This window comes from Pan paniscus, chromosome 10, assembly GCF_029289425.2.
Source record: "Pan paniscus chromosome 10, NHGRI_mPanPan1-v2.0_pri, whole genome shotgun sequence".
In the NCBI taxonomy this organism is placed as follows: Eukaryota; Metazoa; Chordata; class Mammalia; order Primates; family Hominidae; genus Pan; species Pan paniscus.
In genome coordinates, this window is record NC_073259.2 from 15,343,504 (window position 1) to 15,361,863 (window position 18,360).

An 18,360-nucleotide genomic window follows, 5' to 3' on the forward strand; every position below is an offset into this window, starting at 1 on the left:
ATTGTAATAGTCTTGAATAAAATAGCCATTGTCCATATAACATTGTTCAGTGCCATTCTTGCTCTGTCAGGAGGTACTTCATCTTTCCATTTATGTCTTTGTGGACTCCCAGTTTCACATTTTGTTCAATAGGCCATAATCTCCTATTCTGGTACTCAAATTGTTCCATATTGGGTCATGAAAGTCCTGTCTAAGTGCTATGTCTGTCCTTGATCCCCACAATTGTTTTCTGGTTTACAGTTAAAAAAAGAAAGAAAGAAAGAGAGAGAAAGAAAGAAAGAGAGAGAGAGAAAGAAAGAAAGAAAAAAACTCAGCAGAATACCTGTAACCATTTTTTGCCAATCTTTGAAGTGGCTTTTATGTGTAGCCTGACGCATAAGCAGAATTAACCAGACAGGTACAAAACTCGAACTTTGTTTAATTTAAAAGTACTTTGCTGGTTTTACACTTAATAATGTTATTTTCTATTTTCCCCATTATCTTAGACATTAACTTAGTGTATTCTTTTCCTGCAAATCCATTTTCTTTCGGTGTAACATCTAGCTGTTGCTGCACCATCATCGCTGAGGTAGGCACATCCTTCACTCCCTCTCATGCCAAACCTGCAACAAAGGGATTAACCATTATGTAGTCATGTGATTTCTTCCTTGCCCATGGACACCTTTAAACAAAAATTCTACTTGTCTAAAGTGCTGCAAGGTGTACTATGGCACAGTTCTCTCTTGCTAGTGTTGAGATACCTATACCAATTTGGATCAAAAGAGTTTCTTTTCCAAGAATTTGTACATGTTAAACTGGCATTAGGTTGGTTACATGTAATCAGTGGAGCTATCAGTTCATATAAACCAATGGTTTTCAATTAGGGGTGATTTTGCTTCCAAACCAAGGGACACTTGACAATATTTGGATTTTTTTTATTGTCTCAAGCGGAGGCAGAGGTGAGTAGGGTGGATAGTTTATCCAGGGATGCTGCCAATGCCCTACAATGCACAAAGAAAAGTGCCCCTTTTCCACGACAGAGAGGTATTCAGTACAAAATATCAGCAGTGTTTCTATTGAGAAACTAACATAAACTAAGTGGCTAAGTGACTGAGAGTCACCATTTGGGATGTGTACACACATTTTCCAAATTATAATGCTAAAGATATGAAGTCCAGGACAAACTGCATAACAGTGAAATTGCAAATAAAATCAGATGAAAATGACCGTCAAATTGAAATTGAACTGTAAAAGACATCAGAAAATAGTCAACAAAAATTTAAAGAAGAGTCATATAATTGGACAGGATAGTTTATAATCAGAGAAAAGTTTAAATTGGGGTGGGGGGAGTTGTGTATATGAATCTCAGGTCTTTATTTTCAAAATAGCCAACTAGGAGATCTGTTCCCTTACATCTTAATTTCCAACCTTCATGGTTGCCTCCTTACATGAATCTCAATATATATTCAATCTCCCCTCCATCTTTCTAACATGTGCAAAAATCTTGGGCTCTAGAGAAATTTAGCTAAAGCATAAGTCCTAGAGAAGGCTGCACTATCTAAATTTAAGTGATCCCAGAAAAAAATAAACTCACGATTTGGTAAATGTAGCTCCATCTACCCATTGTCCTGTTCGATTTTTTGCCATCTTCAGTCCAATCCAGTGATCAGAACTGCATTTATACCGCCTAAGAAAATTCTTCAGAGACAAAATTAATTTCAAAATCATACATGCCAATTTTTACGACAACCTACTGTGTACCTCTTGTTTCGTAGGTTGTGAAGTGCAAGGCAACAATTGTTCAACTCCTGGCCTCACTAGAAAATAGCTATGGAGTTTTGAAAAAGTACTTTATTTTTCGTCTGACCTTCAGTTTTTTTTGTGAAACAAATATGTTAGATACATTTTCTTTAGATATGATTCCAAATTGATAAATGTTCAATTTGAATATCTATTCCTTCACAATTTTCAAACTGTAAGCTCCTAGAAAGACAAGTTTGAAATTGAGCTCTCGCACAGCATTTCCAATTACCACATATTTATTACACTATTTGTCCACTTCCCAGTAAATAGTAGTAGCTTCATTTTAGTGTTATGTTTTACTTCAGTTTATCTCCCCAAACTACATAGGTAAATACACACACATACACATCCTCATATATCCAGTTTCTTTAGAACCTAATTATCCAATTTTATTTTTCTGCTGAACATTTAAATTTCCAAATACATCATTCAGAAATAAATACAATGCTTTTTTTTCCTGACATTTCTTCTTCTGATGCATTGTTTAACTTACCTTGACCTTGCTTAACCCTCGACATTTTTCTTTAATCATAGAATTACATGAGAAAGTCCTTGAGGCTACCCTGCTACTAAATAGCTTGGAAACGACATTCACACTGTATCACTCTACTTTTCAATTTAAGAGAAATATAAAGGAGGTAGGCCAGATCACAACACTATGGTCAAATCCTATCTACCCCAACAGTGACACCTGTGACTTTTGACATTTTAATACACTATCTTCACAGCACTGCATAAACTAATTTGAAAAAAATAATTAGTTGGGCTAAGTTTTGGCTTGCCAAATAAACAGATTAATAAAAACATTGTCCTACATTCAAAGGCCTTCATTTACAGTGAGGAAAATAATGTAAACATAATGTTAGAAAATATTCTACTAGACATGGAGAAGTTATCAGTGTGATCAATACAATGTGAAATTGGAATTTACGGAAAAGAAATACGAGTTTTTAAGGGAAACTTTGACACAGTATGTGCTCTAAGGGAAGAGTAGAATATTCCGTGTAAATGCAGATGGCCAAGGAGAAGAGGGTAATTCATAGTCTAGACTCAGGAAAGAACTTCAGGAAAGGCTTCAGGAGAGAGCTTGACTGGTCTTGGTGACAGAGAACTGGGAGATGTGTTTCCTAGTCCCGCTCTATGAAAAATGTTAACATTATTTGCTCAATAAAAGCTTGCCCCATTTTAGCCCCTTGTTAGAAGTGCAATAATTCTAAATAGGTGGAAATAGATATAAAAATATTTTGTAAGACAAACTTTATCTCATATTATTTTGTAATTAAAATGCACATTTAAATTAAACTATTTTAAATAATCGATTACAATTCTTATGTAAATTTCTTCTCCACTCCACAGACAGCTTTACTTCATTCTGTTTGTCACTTAAATTTTGCCAGTGTATGTAGTACATAATAGTCATCCATGGTCTTCAAAATATATCAGGATATTTTATGATCAGTATTTTTTCTTCATCCAAACAGTACAAGCATTCTTCCCTGATACATTTGAAGATTTCTCTTAAGTTCAAAACTAATTATTTTTATGTACTTCTGGTCTTCACATTCCATGATCCTCACTATTTATTTAGTCAATCTTTGCTGACAATATTCCTATAGTGGACATATTTATTTTAATATTGATTGTCTTTACATTTCTTCATCTTTCATTTTATTAACACTCATTATTTTTCCATCTCACTGCTAGTTTAGCTTTCTTTCCCCCAAGAGGAACTGTAAGGAACAGTCAGAGTGTTTCTCAGAATGTTCATTTTCAAAAGTCTTGCAAAATTCAGCAGTGACGTTATTGACTACAGAAGCCCTTCCTATGATATTAAGCTTGCACCTTAATTCTTGTTTTGCAGTATCTACTCCTAATCCATCTAGCTTTCAACATTTTACTACCTTTTTTTCTTGCAAAATAGTTTTGTTTCCTTTCACTGACCTATAAATTGGCTCTGCCTGATTCACGTGCATTTAAATTGGAACCAATCTTCAGGCAGATTGAGTAAATAAACTTTGTTCACCACAGGGGTAACACACAATTGTCTTTTAACAGTGTTGACTCTTGTGCTATTCTGCTTTTCATTGAAACACTTCTCAACAGCAAATTATTTGCAAAAAATATTTTTAATCAAGTTATATTACCTCTTATAATTTCTTTTCATTCTTAAAGAGACCAAACAAAGGTAAGTATGTTTACAATATAAATGACTAGGGGAAAGAACAAATTTCATGAATGTAGAGGTGCAGTTTTTCAATCCCTTGTTAAAGTTCTTGGAGACCCTCTTTACTCATAGAGATTTTGTCATGTAAATCAAAATTTATTCAACAAGGATCCGTTAGACTTTTCATTTGTACCTGCTTTGTGCATAATGCTAAGGATAAAATTTCACAGAAGACATGGTATCTGCTCACTGAAAACTGACACTCCGGTCTAGGAGGAAATTTTGATTTTCCTCTCTATTGCATTACTGGTAGAGAGTGTTCTAATGGAAGCTGCCACAGGACCTCAGAGACAGGCAGCAAAACAAAATGGAGAAGTCAGAGCAAAGTTTCTCTCAGGAAGTAGAATGCAGAATCCCCTCCTTCCTCAGACAATTCTCCTTTCTTGGTGGAGTACTGGCTCTTAAAACGTTTTCAAACATTATCAAGCTCTTCTGTGTACGCTCTTTAAAATATAAAGATAGGTATTAAGTCTACTACTTGATGTTAGTCTTACGTTCTTCAAACAAAGCATCACTAGGTGTTTCACCTTTATGTCACATGGCATATTCTGAACATCTTCAATTTTCTGCATAGATAGGCACGAGTGAAAAGACTTCAAGATTATAATGGTGTTTGAATATTTCTAATGCTCCGACTCAAGAAATTCACAAAGAATGTATATTAAATTACTTACCATTTCTTCTATGTTGTCAATTATAGTTAGGTCGGCATGTTGAGTGGAACAGTTGTATTTACTTGAATTCCAATCTCCTTCTTCTTTAGAGAAATAATAGCATTTGTTTTGGAAACCAATCCAATCATATGGGCATAAACTCTGAGAATCTCGAGTTAGTTTAACTGGAAATGAGACAAATATATATCTTAAGTACCAGATAGAATAATATGCTACTGTGTTTTGAGATCACTGGACACAGGTTTTTGATGTAAAAGATTATGGTCACTATGAAAGTTGTATATCTATTATAGGATAAGTTGAAAAAATTTTATGTCTTTGTCATGTTAGGTCAAATGACAGTAGTTTAAGATTTATCAGGGCATTTCTTTCAACTTCAACTTCAGTGATACGTAGGCCTTCCAGGAGCCAACAGAATTATTCTACTTGTGTAGGTTACTGTTACCATTTCTAGGTAAATGAAATAAAAGGAAATCCTAGCATTATCTAAGAGTAATACAAGTAATAATTTGTATTAGTCACTAATGAATCTAAATACATGATTTAATCTACAAAGAAGCCACAAAAATAATAAAGCAAAATACAAAATAAGTTGGACTGCTTATTGTCAGCTAGGAATCACCATCACTGTATAGCTCCGGTTTAGCCAATGAATGGAACTAACATGAGATTTGGAAGGTGGAAGTAAAGCAGAAGATATAATTCCTGGAGACCATGAGCATAGGAACTTCACAGGTCTTTCCATGTGTTCCCCTGTTGCAGTCTTGGCAGCTAGATATCTTAGCTTCTTAGACTTTCCTCCAAATGCATGAGTGCATTATGCCGATATTATTAGTGACCATTTCTCCTCCAGCTTGTAGCACAGCTCCAGCCTTGAGCTATGCATCACTTCCAGATCTTCCCACATTCATGTTATCCCTAATTTCTACATAAAAGCCTTATTCTCATAATATGTGTTTGTATTTTGGACCACACCCAGACTGAATCAGTTTTTGGCACCAAACATGATTCTAAGGAAACAGAACCTTGAGGATGAGGTATGGTGTTAGTTTTTCAATATCATTCACTTTAAAGTCATTGATCCAACTACCAGTTATAAATAGAATGCTAATGGCAGTGGAGCACAGTAGCAAAATAATCAGTTAAATTATCACCTATAGTCATCTGGTTCCAAGAGTCTATAGAAGATAAAATTTTATATACATACACAGTGTGTATATATATATGTATATAGGTATGTGTACATATAAGGGTGTATATATACATATACACACATGTGTATATATCTCTCTCATGTACTGTCTAATATAAATTAGTGTTTGTGTTACTCTTAGATAACGCTAGGATTTCATTATAGTTCATTTACCCAGAAATGGTAAGGATGACCTTTACAAATAGAATAATTCTGGTGCCTTCAGGAAGATATATCACTGAAGTTGAAGTTGAAAGGAATATAAATGCCCTAATAAATCCTAAACTACTGTCATCTGACCTAACATGACAAGACATAAAATTTTTTCAACCTGTTATATGATATACAAATTTTGCTGTGACCATAATCTTTTACATCAAAATCCTGTGTGTCTTCAGTGTTCTCAAAACACAGTAGCATCCAAACTTATGGGATTCAACTAAACTTGTGGGACACAGCAACTCTCTTAAAGCTTACAGGAAAATTTATTGGCTTAAGATTATGTTTTAGAAATGATGAAAGACTTTTTGAAAAGATAATTATCCTACCTTACAAAGTTAATAATAGTGATAAATTAAAACCAAAGTAGAAAGACACAATTTAGAAAACAAAAAGAACAGAAATCAATTGAATAAAAAATTAATGCCAAATAGAAGAAAAGTTTAAAGTCATAAGATGACTTTTGTTGAATACTCTAAAACAGGATTGACCACTAGGAAAACTGATTTTAAAAAATGTAACTGTGAGAGATAAAAACACAAATTAGCAACACAAATAATGAAAAAGTAGAGAAATTTCTAGAAGAACACAATTTAACACAACTGACAAGATAAAAGCAGCATATCTAAATAACACTATATCTAGTTAAAAAATTAAATCTTTAACTTAAAAAATTGCACAAAAAGAAATCTCCCTGTCCAGATGGCTTCAGTTAGAAATACTTCTAATCGTTTAGGAAAGGCATAACACCAATGTTATACACACTCTTTCAGAAAATAGGATAGGAGGGAATACTTTCCAACCAAATTTTAGAAGCCATCATAATCACATCAATACCTGATAATAGTATTGAAAGAAAGAGAAACTATAGGTAGATCTTTTATGAAGATGTAAGATATATGTGCATATATCTTAAAATACTATTCAGCTTAATTGAAGAATGTTAAAAGGTTAATAGGTTATGATCAAGTTGAATCTATCACAGAAATTGAAGATTATCTTATCTTAATATTACAAAATCTGTGTAGTTCTACATATTAGCAGAGAAAAGAAAGTATCTCAATAGATCAAGATAAAGCATTTGATATTTTAAATTAAATTAAAGGGAAGTAAATAAAACACCTTTAATCTGATTAAGAATATCTGCAAATACTACTACTAAATTGGGAAATATTAAAAACATTTTACTGATTTAAGAATGAGACAAACATGTAAGCTGTCACTACTTATACTCAACCTTGTACTGGAAGTTATAGCCAGTAAAATAAGAGAATACAATGAATAAAAAAGGCATAAGGTTTCCAACAGAATAGGTAAAACAATTATTATTTTCAGATAATGTAAATTTTTACATAGAACTTGCAAAAGAAACTGAAGAAAATTTATGAAAATGAATAGTTAACTATAGCAAATTTGCTATATGAGGCTTATATAGGTATATATTAAATTTATATAGATAATTTTTATAGGCCAGCAACAGACTAAATAGGACAATAGTGTTAATGAAAATACTTCTATGCTACTTACAATTGCATTATAGCACATTGAGTCTTTAAAAAATAAATTCTTAAAAGGATGTATGTGAAATCTATTCTGAAAACTATAAAAAATTGCTGGCAGAAATTACGGAACACCGAATCAATATTTTAAATGTATGATTCAATATTAAGATAATGATTCCATGAAAATTGACTATGGTTTAATGCAATCTCAATCAAAATTACAGATAATTTATATGGCAGCTTAAAGGATCTAAAATGCTCCAGGTAAACTTGAAGAATAAAAATAAAACTTTTAAAACATTTAAACAACCAGACGTCAAGACTTAATTATAAACCAACAGTATTGAGACAGAACGATATAGATACAAAGACAGATAAAATAGAGTAAGTTAATGTAATAAAATTTTAGCAAAAATGACCTTCTCCTACACAGTTGATTGATGACAAAGACCAACTGCAGTTAAGTAGGGAAAGCATAGTCTTTTTAATAAGTTGTTTCAGGTTGAAAGATTAACTAAATGGGAAATAATGCATCCTAATATCTATCTCCTAAAATTTATAAAAATCAACTTCAAGAGGACTATATTTTGGAAAGTGAAAGGAAAATAGAAACCCTACAAAAATATTTTTATGTCTTTGAAGTAAAGTGAATTTCTTAGAATGAAAAATATAGTGACAATAGAGAAAGACATAATTACACTACTTTAAAATTCAGAAGCTCTGTTGATTGAAAGACATGACACAGAGGGTAAACTTCAGCTTCATAGTTAAAGAAGATATTTGCAATACCTATAAACTACAAAGAGTCTCATCTAGAATATTAAACAACTCTTATGAACCAAGCAGAAAAAGAGAGCTAACTTACTAAAATATGGGGAAAGTATTGAAACATTCCCATCACAAAATATTACACCTAAATAAACAACAATTATGAAGGTACTGAACAGTATTGATCATCAGAAAAACGTCAATTAAAGCCCAAATCGGGTAACAACATGCACTCACTGGAATGGCAAAAATTGATAAAACCAACAATAAAGTATTGACATGGCATGGAGCAACTGGAATTCTCATACACTTCTGCTGAGATTATCTACATTTTTGGTAAAATACACTTAAGTTAATCTATGCGTATTCTGTGCTTAATAATTCTTCTTATAAGTATATCTCAAGTTATTTCCAGTATTCATTAAAAGACAAAAATATAAAACTATACAGTTGTTCACAACCACCCAATTTGCAATAGTCAAAATGTAACACGATCCAAATGTTCATCAAAAGTGATACATAGCAGTGAATGCACTGTACAAAACATCCGCTAATACAGCCTGAGGCCAACTCAGCTCACCTTCTGTTTTTGTAAAACCACCAGGTAAAAATAATTTTTACATTTTAAAAAGAAAGAAAGTAATCAAAATAATTAAAAATGAACAATATTTTGTGACATATAAAATTTTATAATATTTACATTTCCATGCTCAATTTTATTGACACACAGCCATGGTCAATGTCTATGCATTTTCTATGACTGTGTTTCTATGAAAAATTAAGTAGTTGCAGCAGAGACTGTATGGCTAACAAAGCATAAAATATTTACTATCTGGGTCTTTTTATAAAAAAAATTTCAACCTTTTTCCATAATAGTGAGTTAATGAACTTCTGCTACCTATGATGACATTGAAAAATCACACAAGCATGATGTTGAATAAAAGGAAAAAGATACAAAGATACATGCAAATTGCATGACTGTATTTATGATACATGCAAATTGCATATTGTATTTTATATGTATTTAAATTTGATTATATTTATTTAAAATTTTTTAGTAGGCAAAACTAAGCTATAGCAATAGAAGTCAACATAGTGATTAACATAGGCAAGAAAGTGTTGAATAGAAGTGAGATTATCAGGGTGAATAATTTTACCACAATAATTTTGGTATCTCTGATGCCTTACATAGGTCATGTAATTAATAAAATTTATTCATTTGTACCAATTAAATGTTATCATGTATAATGGGAAGATAATGAGATACTGAGAAAAGATCATGACTGAGACAGAAAGGAATAGGATCATACATAGAAAGCCATGAAAAATAAAATAAAGGATGTAACTTACCTATCAGAGTAATAATATTAGTTGTTATTAAAACACCAACAATTATAAAACACTTTTTATGTTTGGTCATCATACCTGAAAAATAAAAATAAAGACATTTAGGAGACTTCTGGCTCCAAAATGATGGCATAAAAGTAAGTTGGCTTTAATGTCCCCCACAGAAAACAACAACAAAACATTAGTGCTGTGATTATCCCCAGCAATATCCTAGAATTCAAATATGAGAAGAAGACAATTCCTGGAGCCACAGGAAAGTGAAAAACCAACAAAAAACTCCATACAGATAATAAGAGAATTAGACTTCCATATCCATGAGGACTCTCCCTGCAATCTTTCCGGTACCCAAGGGCATGGAAACACCATTTCTATACTGGAAAAAGTGAGATCAAGATGGATAACCAGCTTCCCCACCAGCTTGAGTTTCCTGGCAGGAAACTTGCCCCTGCCTTAACACTTGGGAAGCATCGGGGTGCCTGAATGAGGACAGGCAGAGACAAAGTGGGGAGGCAGGACTACCATCCCCAATACCAGAAACTGTGCTCTGTTACTTGGCCAAAGGAGATGTCAACTTAGAGTGGCTGTCGAGCAGCATCATGGTAAAGGAGGTTTGTTGCACAGGTCCCCTGGGCTGGAACACCTCGTCAGTCTTCCCACACTACTGGGATATCCCCTTTGGAACCACCCTCATTTGGTATGAGTGGCACTCTAATTACAAGAACCAAGGCAAACCTGGGTTAAGGCACCATGTAGTCATAACAAGGAGGCCGAAACCTAGCCGCCGCCCCCCACCCCCCAAAAAATCGACAGGTAAATTACAAGGAATATTTAAACAAACATATTCAATGTAAACCAAAACAAGCCATATAAAATCCTTCAACACAAAGACATAGATGCATATCCATAAGAAACAACAGCAAACAGGGAACTGCGATACCCCTAAATGGACAAAGTCGGAATCAGAGACAGATCTTAATGAAATAGCAATATGTGAGCACTTGTACCAAGCATTCAAAATAGTAGTTTTAAGAAAACTCATTGGTCTCTAAAATAACACAAAAAACAATTCAGAAATATATCAGAGGAATTTAACAAAGGGATTTAAATAATTTTTAAAAATCAAAAAGTGATATTGGAACTGAAATTTTTATTAGCTGAATTTTCAGCTGAACTGAAAATTTTATTAGCGGCTCTCAAAAGAGAATGGATCAAGAAGAAGAAATAATCGGTGAGCATGAAGATGGGCTTTTGAAAATACACAAGGAAAGGAGAAAAAAAGAATAAAAAGGAAGGAAGAATGCCAACATGTTGTAAAAAATTACTGCAAAAGACCATATCTAAGAATTACTGGTGTTTAAGAGAGAGTCAAACCAGAGCAAGAGGTAGAAAGCCTATTCAAAGAAATAATAACAGAAAGTATTACAAAGCTTGAGAAAGAGATAAAGATTCAGGCAGATAAAGGTCAGAGAACACCAAACAGATTCCGACCCTAACAAGACTACCCCTAGGCATAGAATAATCAAACTCTCAAAGGTCAAGGAAAAGGAGAGGATCCTAAAATCAGCAAGAGAAGAGAAGCAAATAATATTTAAAGGAGCTCCAATTTATCTGATGATAGACGTCTCAGTGGAAACCATACAGGCCAGGAGAAAAGTGATGACATTTTTTAAGTGCTGAAAAAAAAAAAACCCTGCCATCTAAGAATACCGTATCCTGCAAAGCTAACCTTCAAATATGAAGAAGAGACAATGTTTCCCAGACAAACAAAAACTGAGAGAATTCACCACCACCAGACTATCTTATAAGAAATGCTAAAGGGAGTTCTTCAACCAAAAAGAAAAAAACACACGAACAGAAAACAGCTGAATATCTAAAATACATTGATAAAATTAAGTGTATGCACAAATCCAGAATACTCTAATACTTTAATTGTGGTGCACAATCTTCTCATATCCCTAGTAATGAAGACTGAAAGATAAATCTATCAAGAACAATGATAACTGCAGAAACCAGTTAAGAGGTAAGCAATAAAAATATGTGAATTGGGAAAACTAAATTAAAAATGTGTGAGGGTGGAGTAAAAGTGTTTTTTTCCTTTGTTGCTATTCTTTGTGATATAAGTTGTTATCTCTTTAAAATAACTTGTTATATCTATAAGATTTTTTATAAGCCTCATAGTAATCACAATGCAAAACCTATAGTAGAGTCATTAAAAATAAAAAGCAACTAATTAATATATACCACCAGAGAAAATTAAATAACCCCAAAGAATGACAGTAAGAAAAGAAAAAAGAGAGAAATTTAAAAACAACCATAAAACAAGCAACAAAACAGCCCCAGAAAATCCTTACTTAACAATAATAACACGGAATTTAAATGAACTCAACTCTCCAATTAAAAGACATAAAGTGCAGGCCAGGTGCAGTGGCTCACGCCTGTAATCCCAGAATTTTGGGAGGCCAAAGCAGGCAGATCATTTGAGGTCAGGAGCTCAAGACTAGCCTGTCCAACATAACGAAACCACGTTTCTACTAAAAATACAAAACTTAGCTTGGTGTGGTGGTGTATGCCTGTGATCCTGGCTACTCAGGAGGCTGAGGCAGGAGAGTCGCTTGAATCCAGGAGCTGGAGGCTGCAGTGATCCGAGATCATGCCACTCCACTCCAGCCTGGGCAATAAAGCAAGACTCTCTCAAAAAAAAAAAAAAAAAAAAAAAGCATAAAGTTAAAGTGGCTGACTTGGTAAAGAAAAAACCCTAACTGTATGCAGCCTACAGGAAATCTGCTTCACCTATAAAGACACACAGAGAATGAAAGTGAAGGGGATGAACAAAGATATTCCATGCAAACAGAAACCAAAAAAGCCGGAGCAGCTATACTTATATCAGATAAAATAGATTACAAAACGAAGACTACTTTAAAAAGAGACAAAGGTTACTATATAATGCTAAAGAGGTCAATTCAGCAAGAGGATATGACAGTTCTAAAAATCTATGGACCCAACACCAGATCTCCCAAGTATATAAAGCAAACATTCATTGATCTAAAGGGAGAGATAGACTGCAATGCAATAATATTGGGGGACTTTAACTCCTCACCCTGAGTAAATGGACAGATAATCTAAACAGGAAATCAACAAGAAATATTGGAGTTATACTGCACACTTTACCAAATATATCCAACTGACACGTACAGAAGCACTGCTGCAGAATACTCATTATTTTTATCAGTACATGGAGCATTCTCCAGAACAGACCACATTGTAGGCCAAAAAACAAGTCTTAATATATTTAAAAAAGTAGAAATCTAATCAAGTATCTTTTCTGACCACAATGGGATGAAACTAGAAGTCAATAACTTGAGAAACCTCAGAAACTGCACAAACATGAAAATTAAATAATGTGCTCCTTAACGACCAAAGAGTCGATGTTGAAGTTAAGAAAATTTTAAAAATTTCTTGAAACAAATGAAAATGGAAGCACAATAAACTAAAATCTGTGGAATGCAGAAAAGCAGTACAAAGAAGGAAGTTTATAGTAATAAATGCCTTTTTAAAAAGGTAAAAAGACTTCAAATAAATAACCTAATGATGAACTTAAAGGATTTGTAAGAGCAAGAACAAACCAAACCCCAAATTAGTAGAAAAAAGAAGTGTTAAAAAATCAAGCTCTTTCTGATGAGGTTTCTTATCTTTCATATATAACCTTATTAATATCATGAATTATTTATTAATTTTCTTTAAACCTCAGGTATCGAAAAGACAGGAAGTTTTTTCTCCGTTTTCAATGCCATGAATCAAGTAAATATGTCAGTATGTCATTCCGTTTTTCTCCCCATGAATTGGCATAATGTAAAAATATAGATGTTAGAGATATCATGATTTCAAAATCTTGATCAAATCTTTGTGGCATGTAATTGTATTTTCTTACCCCCATTTGATCCTATACTCTTCATCCATTAACTAGTACCACTTCTATTTTTTTTTAATTAAAGAGCATATGTGTGTTGTGTTTTTAGAAAGTATAGTTACAACAGGAAGTAAATAAAAGGTAACTTTTGCTATTATTTTTTTCTTGTGTTATAGTTGTCCTGTTTTTAAATATTTTAATTATTTTGTGTGTGTTAAGAGTGTAAAGATTATTTACATTTGCAGCAAGTGGAAGTATTTTTTGAGTCAATTTCATATCTGTTATTTGAAGGAGGTAGTCAGACCATTTTGATATTCTTTCTTCCAGAATGACTGTTGAAAAGAAAACCCTAAGCTGCTTAAATCAATGGCCTTTTCAATTAAAAAAAAATCTAGCTTATTGAAGTAATGTTTCTGAAAATTGTGAAGGGATTTTAAAAAGAGGAAATAACTTCGAGCTAACAGGTAGAGAGAAGGGCAATGCACATCCTGACAATATGAGAAATGACAATTTGCAGATACAGCGGAAAATAGGAGCCCTTTCCATTGCAAAGTTGGCAAGGTATTAGAGTATAAGGACTTGGTGGTGTATACAGAGTTGGTAGATTTTACGTACAGATGACCCCAGCTTCAAAAAAGATGATCGTACTTTAAATGTGGCAAAGAAACAGTGTGGCTTTTGTTACGAGTGCAGCACAAAATAGCAGAGCTAGACCCGAAGAGGTCATTTATATTGGAACACGGTCTTCTCAGATGTAATCAGTGGAAACTGATGAATGGAGACCATTATAACACTTTGGTGTCTTATAAAACCTGGGAAACTTCATATAACCTTGGAAGAAATCTCTCACTCTCAATACCACCAAATGACAGAAAGTAAGTAAACTGTCCTGTCCATTCAGTGGGATGGAGACTTGAAGTAACATTTAATTTTATTTAAATAACTAATGAATTCAACATTTATTGCACTTCTGAATATGTAGGTACAAATTTAAACCTATTATGTGTTCATTCTCTACTTAATCTATATCGTGAACCCTGAAATCTAGCTTTTTACACTCAGCATAAGTTGTTTTCAGTTGTTTTTAATTTCCCAGAATCTTTTCATTGTTACTGAATTCTCAATACTTATTTAGGAGGCTGTAATTATTTACATGAGTTATCAGAAAAATTAGTGGCATTGGTAGAATGTGGTTAGCATAGCTGCCTTTCAAACAAATTAAAAAATTGTGATCTCCCACGATGAAGCTTATATCGAAACATGAATTTCAAAGTTGCTGAGCCTTCTTAACGTTTGATGAGGCTATGCTTAAAAGGACACTTCCCCAGACAGTTCGAGAACAATGGATTTAATTAACAGTGTAACTAAAATAGTTCTATATTTAAATGTATAATCTAAACAGTTAAGGACTGCAATTGTTTTCCCCATAGAAAAGTTTCAGTGACTCAACTGTTTTCTGTTTGATTCTGCTCTCTAAGGAAAGATAAGAAAGATGCAGAGTGACCAATGCATTTAAAATCAAACAGAATATTATTTTTCTTAGCTAATAGCTGTAGAAAAAAATCATAAAATACTGATAAGCAGAGCAAATAAAATATTTGTTAAAATGTATATAAAAACTGACTGAATTATATCACACTGCCCTAAATTACTGCTATTAAAACGATGTTCATAATTTCAGATATATATGTATCTATAATATATACAATATTATACTGAATATATTATTCAGTAACTTTTAAAATATATTCATATGTAATATGATATATAATATTGTATTATATAATGTATTTATATACAAATGTATAAATTTATACAATTGATTGAAAGTAGAAAATAACACTGGTTTTACTAGTGGCTGGAAGGCATTCTTAAAACTTTTGATTAAAATGATATTTTATGCTACCATCAAACATTGATCTCATTCCCCCCAAACCTCTTTTATCTAACTTTAGGCAGAATTATAAAACTGGTTAAAATAAGGGAGGAAGGATAAAGTGTGCATTCTATTGTACCACAGCAATAATTTTTTTGACCGTAGCATACGCTGGTAGGTTGACATTTAGTTAAACGGGAAATGCTTAAAGCTCATCACAGTCCCTAAATCCCTAAATCATAGATCGTTGTATTGAATGCATTTAGTTTCAGCCTTTTCTCTTTCAAATATTTTGACATAAATAAACCCTGTTGAAATCTCAAAGATGTAGCTTGGATCTTATATATTCTGAACTTGCTATTTAATAAATCCAATGTTACCAGGTTGTTTCATAGTGTATTTTTTAGAACATTTTCTTTCCTTATCCTTCTTAGGGTTGGTAAAGACATCTCCATGGATATCGGAGTACTAGCAATTCCTTAGTAAGAGTAGGAAAGGGATATATTCTTTCTGTTAAGTACTCCTAAAGCCCGGAGTATCTTTACACCATCCAATAAAGCAATCTTTAAAAATATTAGAAATATTGGCTAAATTTTTCATATTACGTATGCATTCTGAGAACTGTATGAGTATCTGGATCATATCTAACATCTTCTCAAGTATTTGTTTTATAAAATACTTAGTAAAAATGAAACTAAATCTTGAGCAGTTTTAAGTCATGGTTAATCCTTCTCCATTGTAATTCAAATAATGTAAAGTAAGTCTGAATTTATTAGGACAAAACAGTCATATGCAAATCTCAATCTTGTTATAAGAAGGAATTTTCTAGTTTCACAAAAGAAACCACAAAATTTAATTCTTTTCTCGAAGGCTTTAACATTCTGCATCACAATTTCAATAAATAACGGTCATTCTAAACAAACAAAAATGTTCTTACCGTGCTTCTTTTAATCAGTGTTTTGATTTTCTGCTAGCAGCTTTGTGTCATGTCTTGCAGAAACTCTCTTCAAAGTTGTAACTTTATTTAACTTTAATATAAGAATGTTACTCTTGTTTTTACAGCACAGCTCCAAACTAGAGGTATACCACTTTTGAAGAGTAACTCAAAGTATAAATAGCATTTTGCAAACTGGAAGTAACCATGTGACTATCTATTAGTCATACTGTTGTTTATTACAATTTTCTTCTCGTCAAAAAAAAAAAGCTTGCCAAGGAGGAAGGAAGTTTGTGATATAACAATTTAAAGCTGAAGAATAAACACATATTTTCTTACTTTCTCAACGGGGATTCTCATCTGAACCACAGAACATGAAATTGCTCAAGTGGCTGTTTTTCTGATTCACCCAGGAGTGGTACTTAACATGTATCCTTCCAGAACTGTAGGAGAGGCTGATACTAATTAATTCAACAGCATTCTTTAGGACATTACTGCTTTCTTATCCTGTGTTAAGAAAGATCACCTTAAAAGCGATAGAATCAAAGAAAAAAGCAATGGTTTAAACTTTGGCTACTGAAAGAAAAACAAAAACTATTATCTCTCTCTCTCAAAGACAAATGCGTGCAAAGTCACACGTGTGGGTGTGAGCACACACACACACACACAAACACACACAAAGACACACAGAGGGAAAAAAGAAAACGAAAGTAACAAAGTGCCCAGAACGTTATCATCAGCATACAAGATGACACCATTATGCTTTTGCTAAGTTACCAGGCCACAATTTTATCTTCAAATCTGCTCTAATCAGTTTCCCAGTGATTTTGTATTACCCCTCAACAAATATATTAGGGAGGAAACTGAGGAGAAGAAGCCAGTGTCCCGCAAGCGGCTTCGGGATTAACACTGCATTTGTTCTGAGAGAGAAACTTTAAGAGGAAAAGCAAATGAGAATAGAGAAGAAACTGTAGTACAAAGGAATTAAAACAAAGAAAATATGAAGAGAATAAGAAATACAGGTTTAATCATTTCTGGGCAGAAGGAAAGGACAGATAACAAAATTGCTCTTTTCATTTTTGGACAGAAAAAAAAAGACAGAAAATTCATGAGGAAATGAATATATTCTACCTTTGTTGTTAACAAAAGATTGTATCCAAAGAACTATTAGAAAAGCATGTATAGAAAAATATAGAGATTACTCAAGTATGGTTGAGTGAAATTTAGTTTTGTTCCAAAAAGGAAAACAGTCAAGATACAACAGTTAAGATATAAAACATTTTCAACACAGGGAAATGTTCCCCGCTGTTGCTTTGCAGTTCATCCTCACCCCTGAAACCAGGCAGCAGCCAACTTACTGTCAATAAACATGAGCTTTGCTGGTTTTAGAAATTCCTGTTAAGCAGAATGATACAGTTGGCAATTCTTGTAAGTCTGATGTCTTTCACTGAGCATAATGTTTTTGAGTTTTATCCATGTTTTTGCACAGATCAGCAGTTAATTTCTTTTTATTACTGAGTAGTATTTCATTGTACAGACATAAAATATTTTTATCTATTTTATAATAAAATGTATCCATTACGACATTGAGCTTTTTCCACTTCTTGGATATCATAAGTAAGGTCAAAATAAACATTTATGCAAAAGTTTTTCTATTGACACGTTTTTTAATCTTTTGAAGAAATACCTGGATGTCAAACTGCTAGGTTACATAGAAAATGTATGTTTTATTTTATAAATGTATTTTTTTCCAAAAAGTTGTGCCATTCCCAACATGAATATTGGATGGTTCTATTTGCTCCACATCAATAGCAATATTAGATATGCCCAATCTTTTTCAATTTAACCATTCTAGTAGGCGTGTAGTAGAATCTAAATGTGATTTTAATTTGTACATCTCTGATGTTATATTGAGCATTTACTCACGTGCGTATT

General features: G+C 32.9%; 1 protein-coding gene across 1 annotated transcript; it reads right to left on the reverse strand.

Moving 5' to 3' along the window:
• Window positions 1-398: 398 nt before the first annotated feature.
• Window positions 399-17,099, reverse strand: CLEC2B (C-type lectin domain family 2 member B). Its single transcript, XM_003829646.6, has 5 exons — window positions 16,429-17,099; window positions 9,712-9,786; window positions 4,681-4,844; window positions 1,574-1,677; window positions 399-602 (listed from the first exon to the last, which is right to left on the reverse strand). Exons 2-5 carry the CDS (start codon window positions 9,782-9,784, stop codon window positions 494-496), a joined length of 450 nt encoding a protein of 149 aa, XP_003829694.1. The 5' UTR covers window positions 9,785-9,786; window positions 16,429-17,099; the 3' UTR covers window positions 399-493.
• Window positions 17,100-18,360: the final 1,261 nt, after the last annotated feature.

Excerpts from the sequence above, each read along its gene's own strand:
- CLEC2B (XM_003829646.6), bottom strand. The coding sequence starts at position 9,784 with ATGATGACCAAACATAAAAAGTGTTTTATAATTGTTGGTGTTTTAATA. Across the intron at positions 4,845-9,711 it reads TAATATTATTACTCTGATAG|TTAAACTAACTCGAGATTCT; the intron begins GTAAGTTACATC and ends TCTCATTTCCAG. Across the intron at positions 1,678-4,680 it reads TTGACAACATAGAAGAAATG|AATTTTCTTAGGCGGTATAA; the intron begins GTAAGTAATTTA and ends TTGTCTCTGAAG.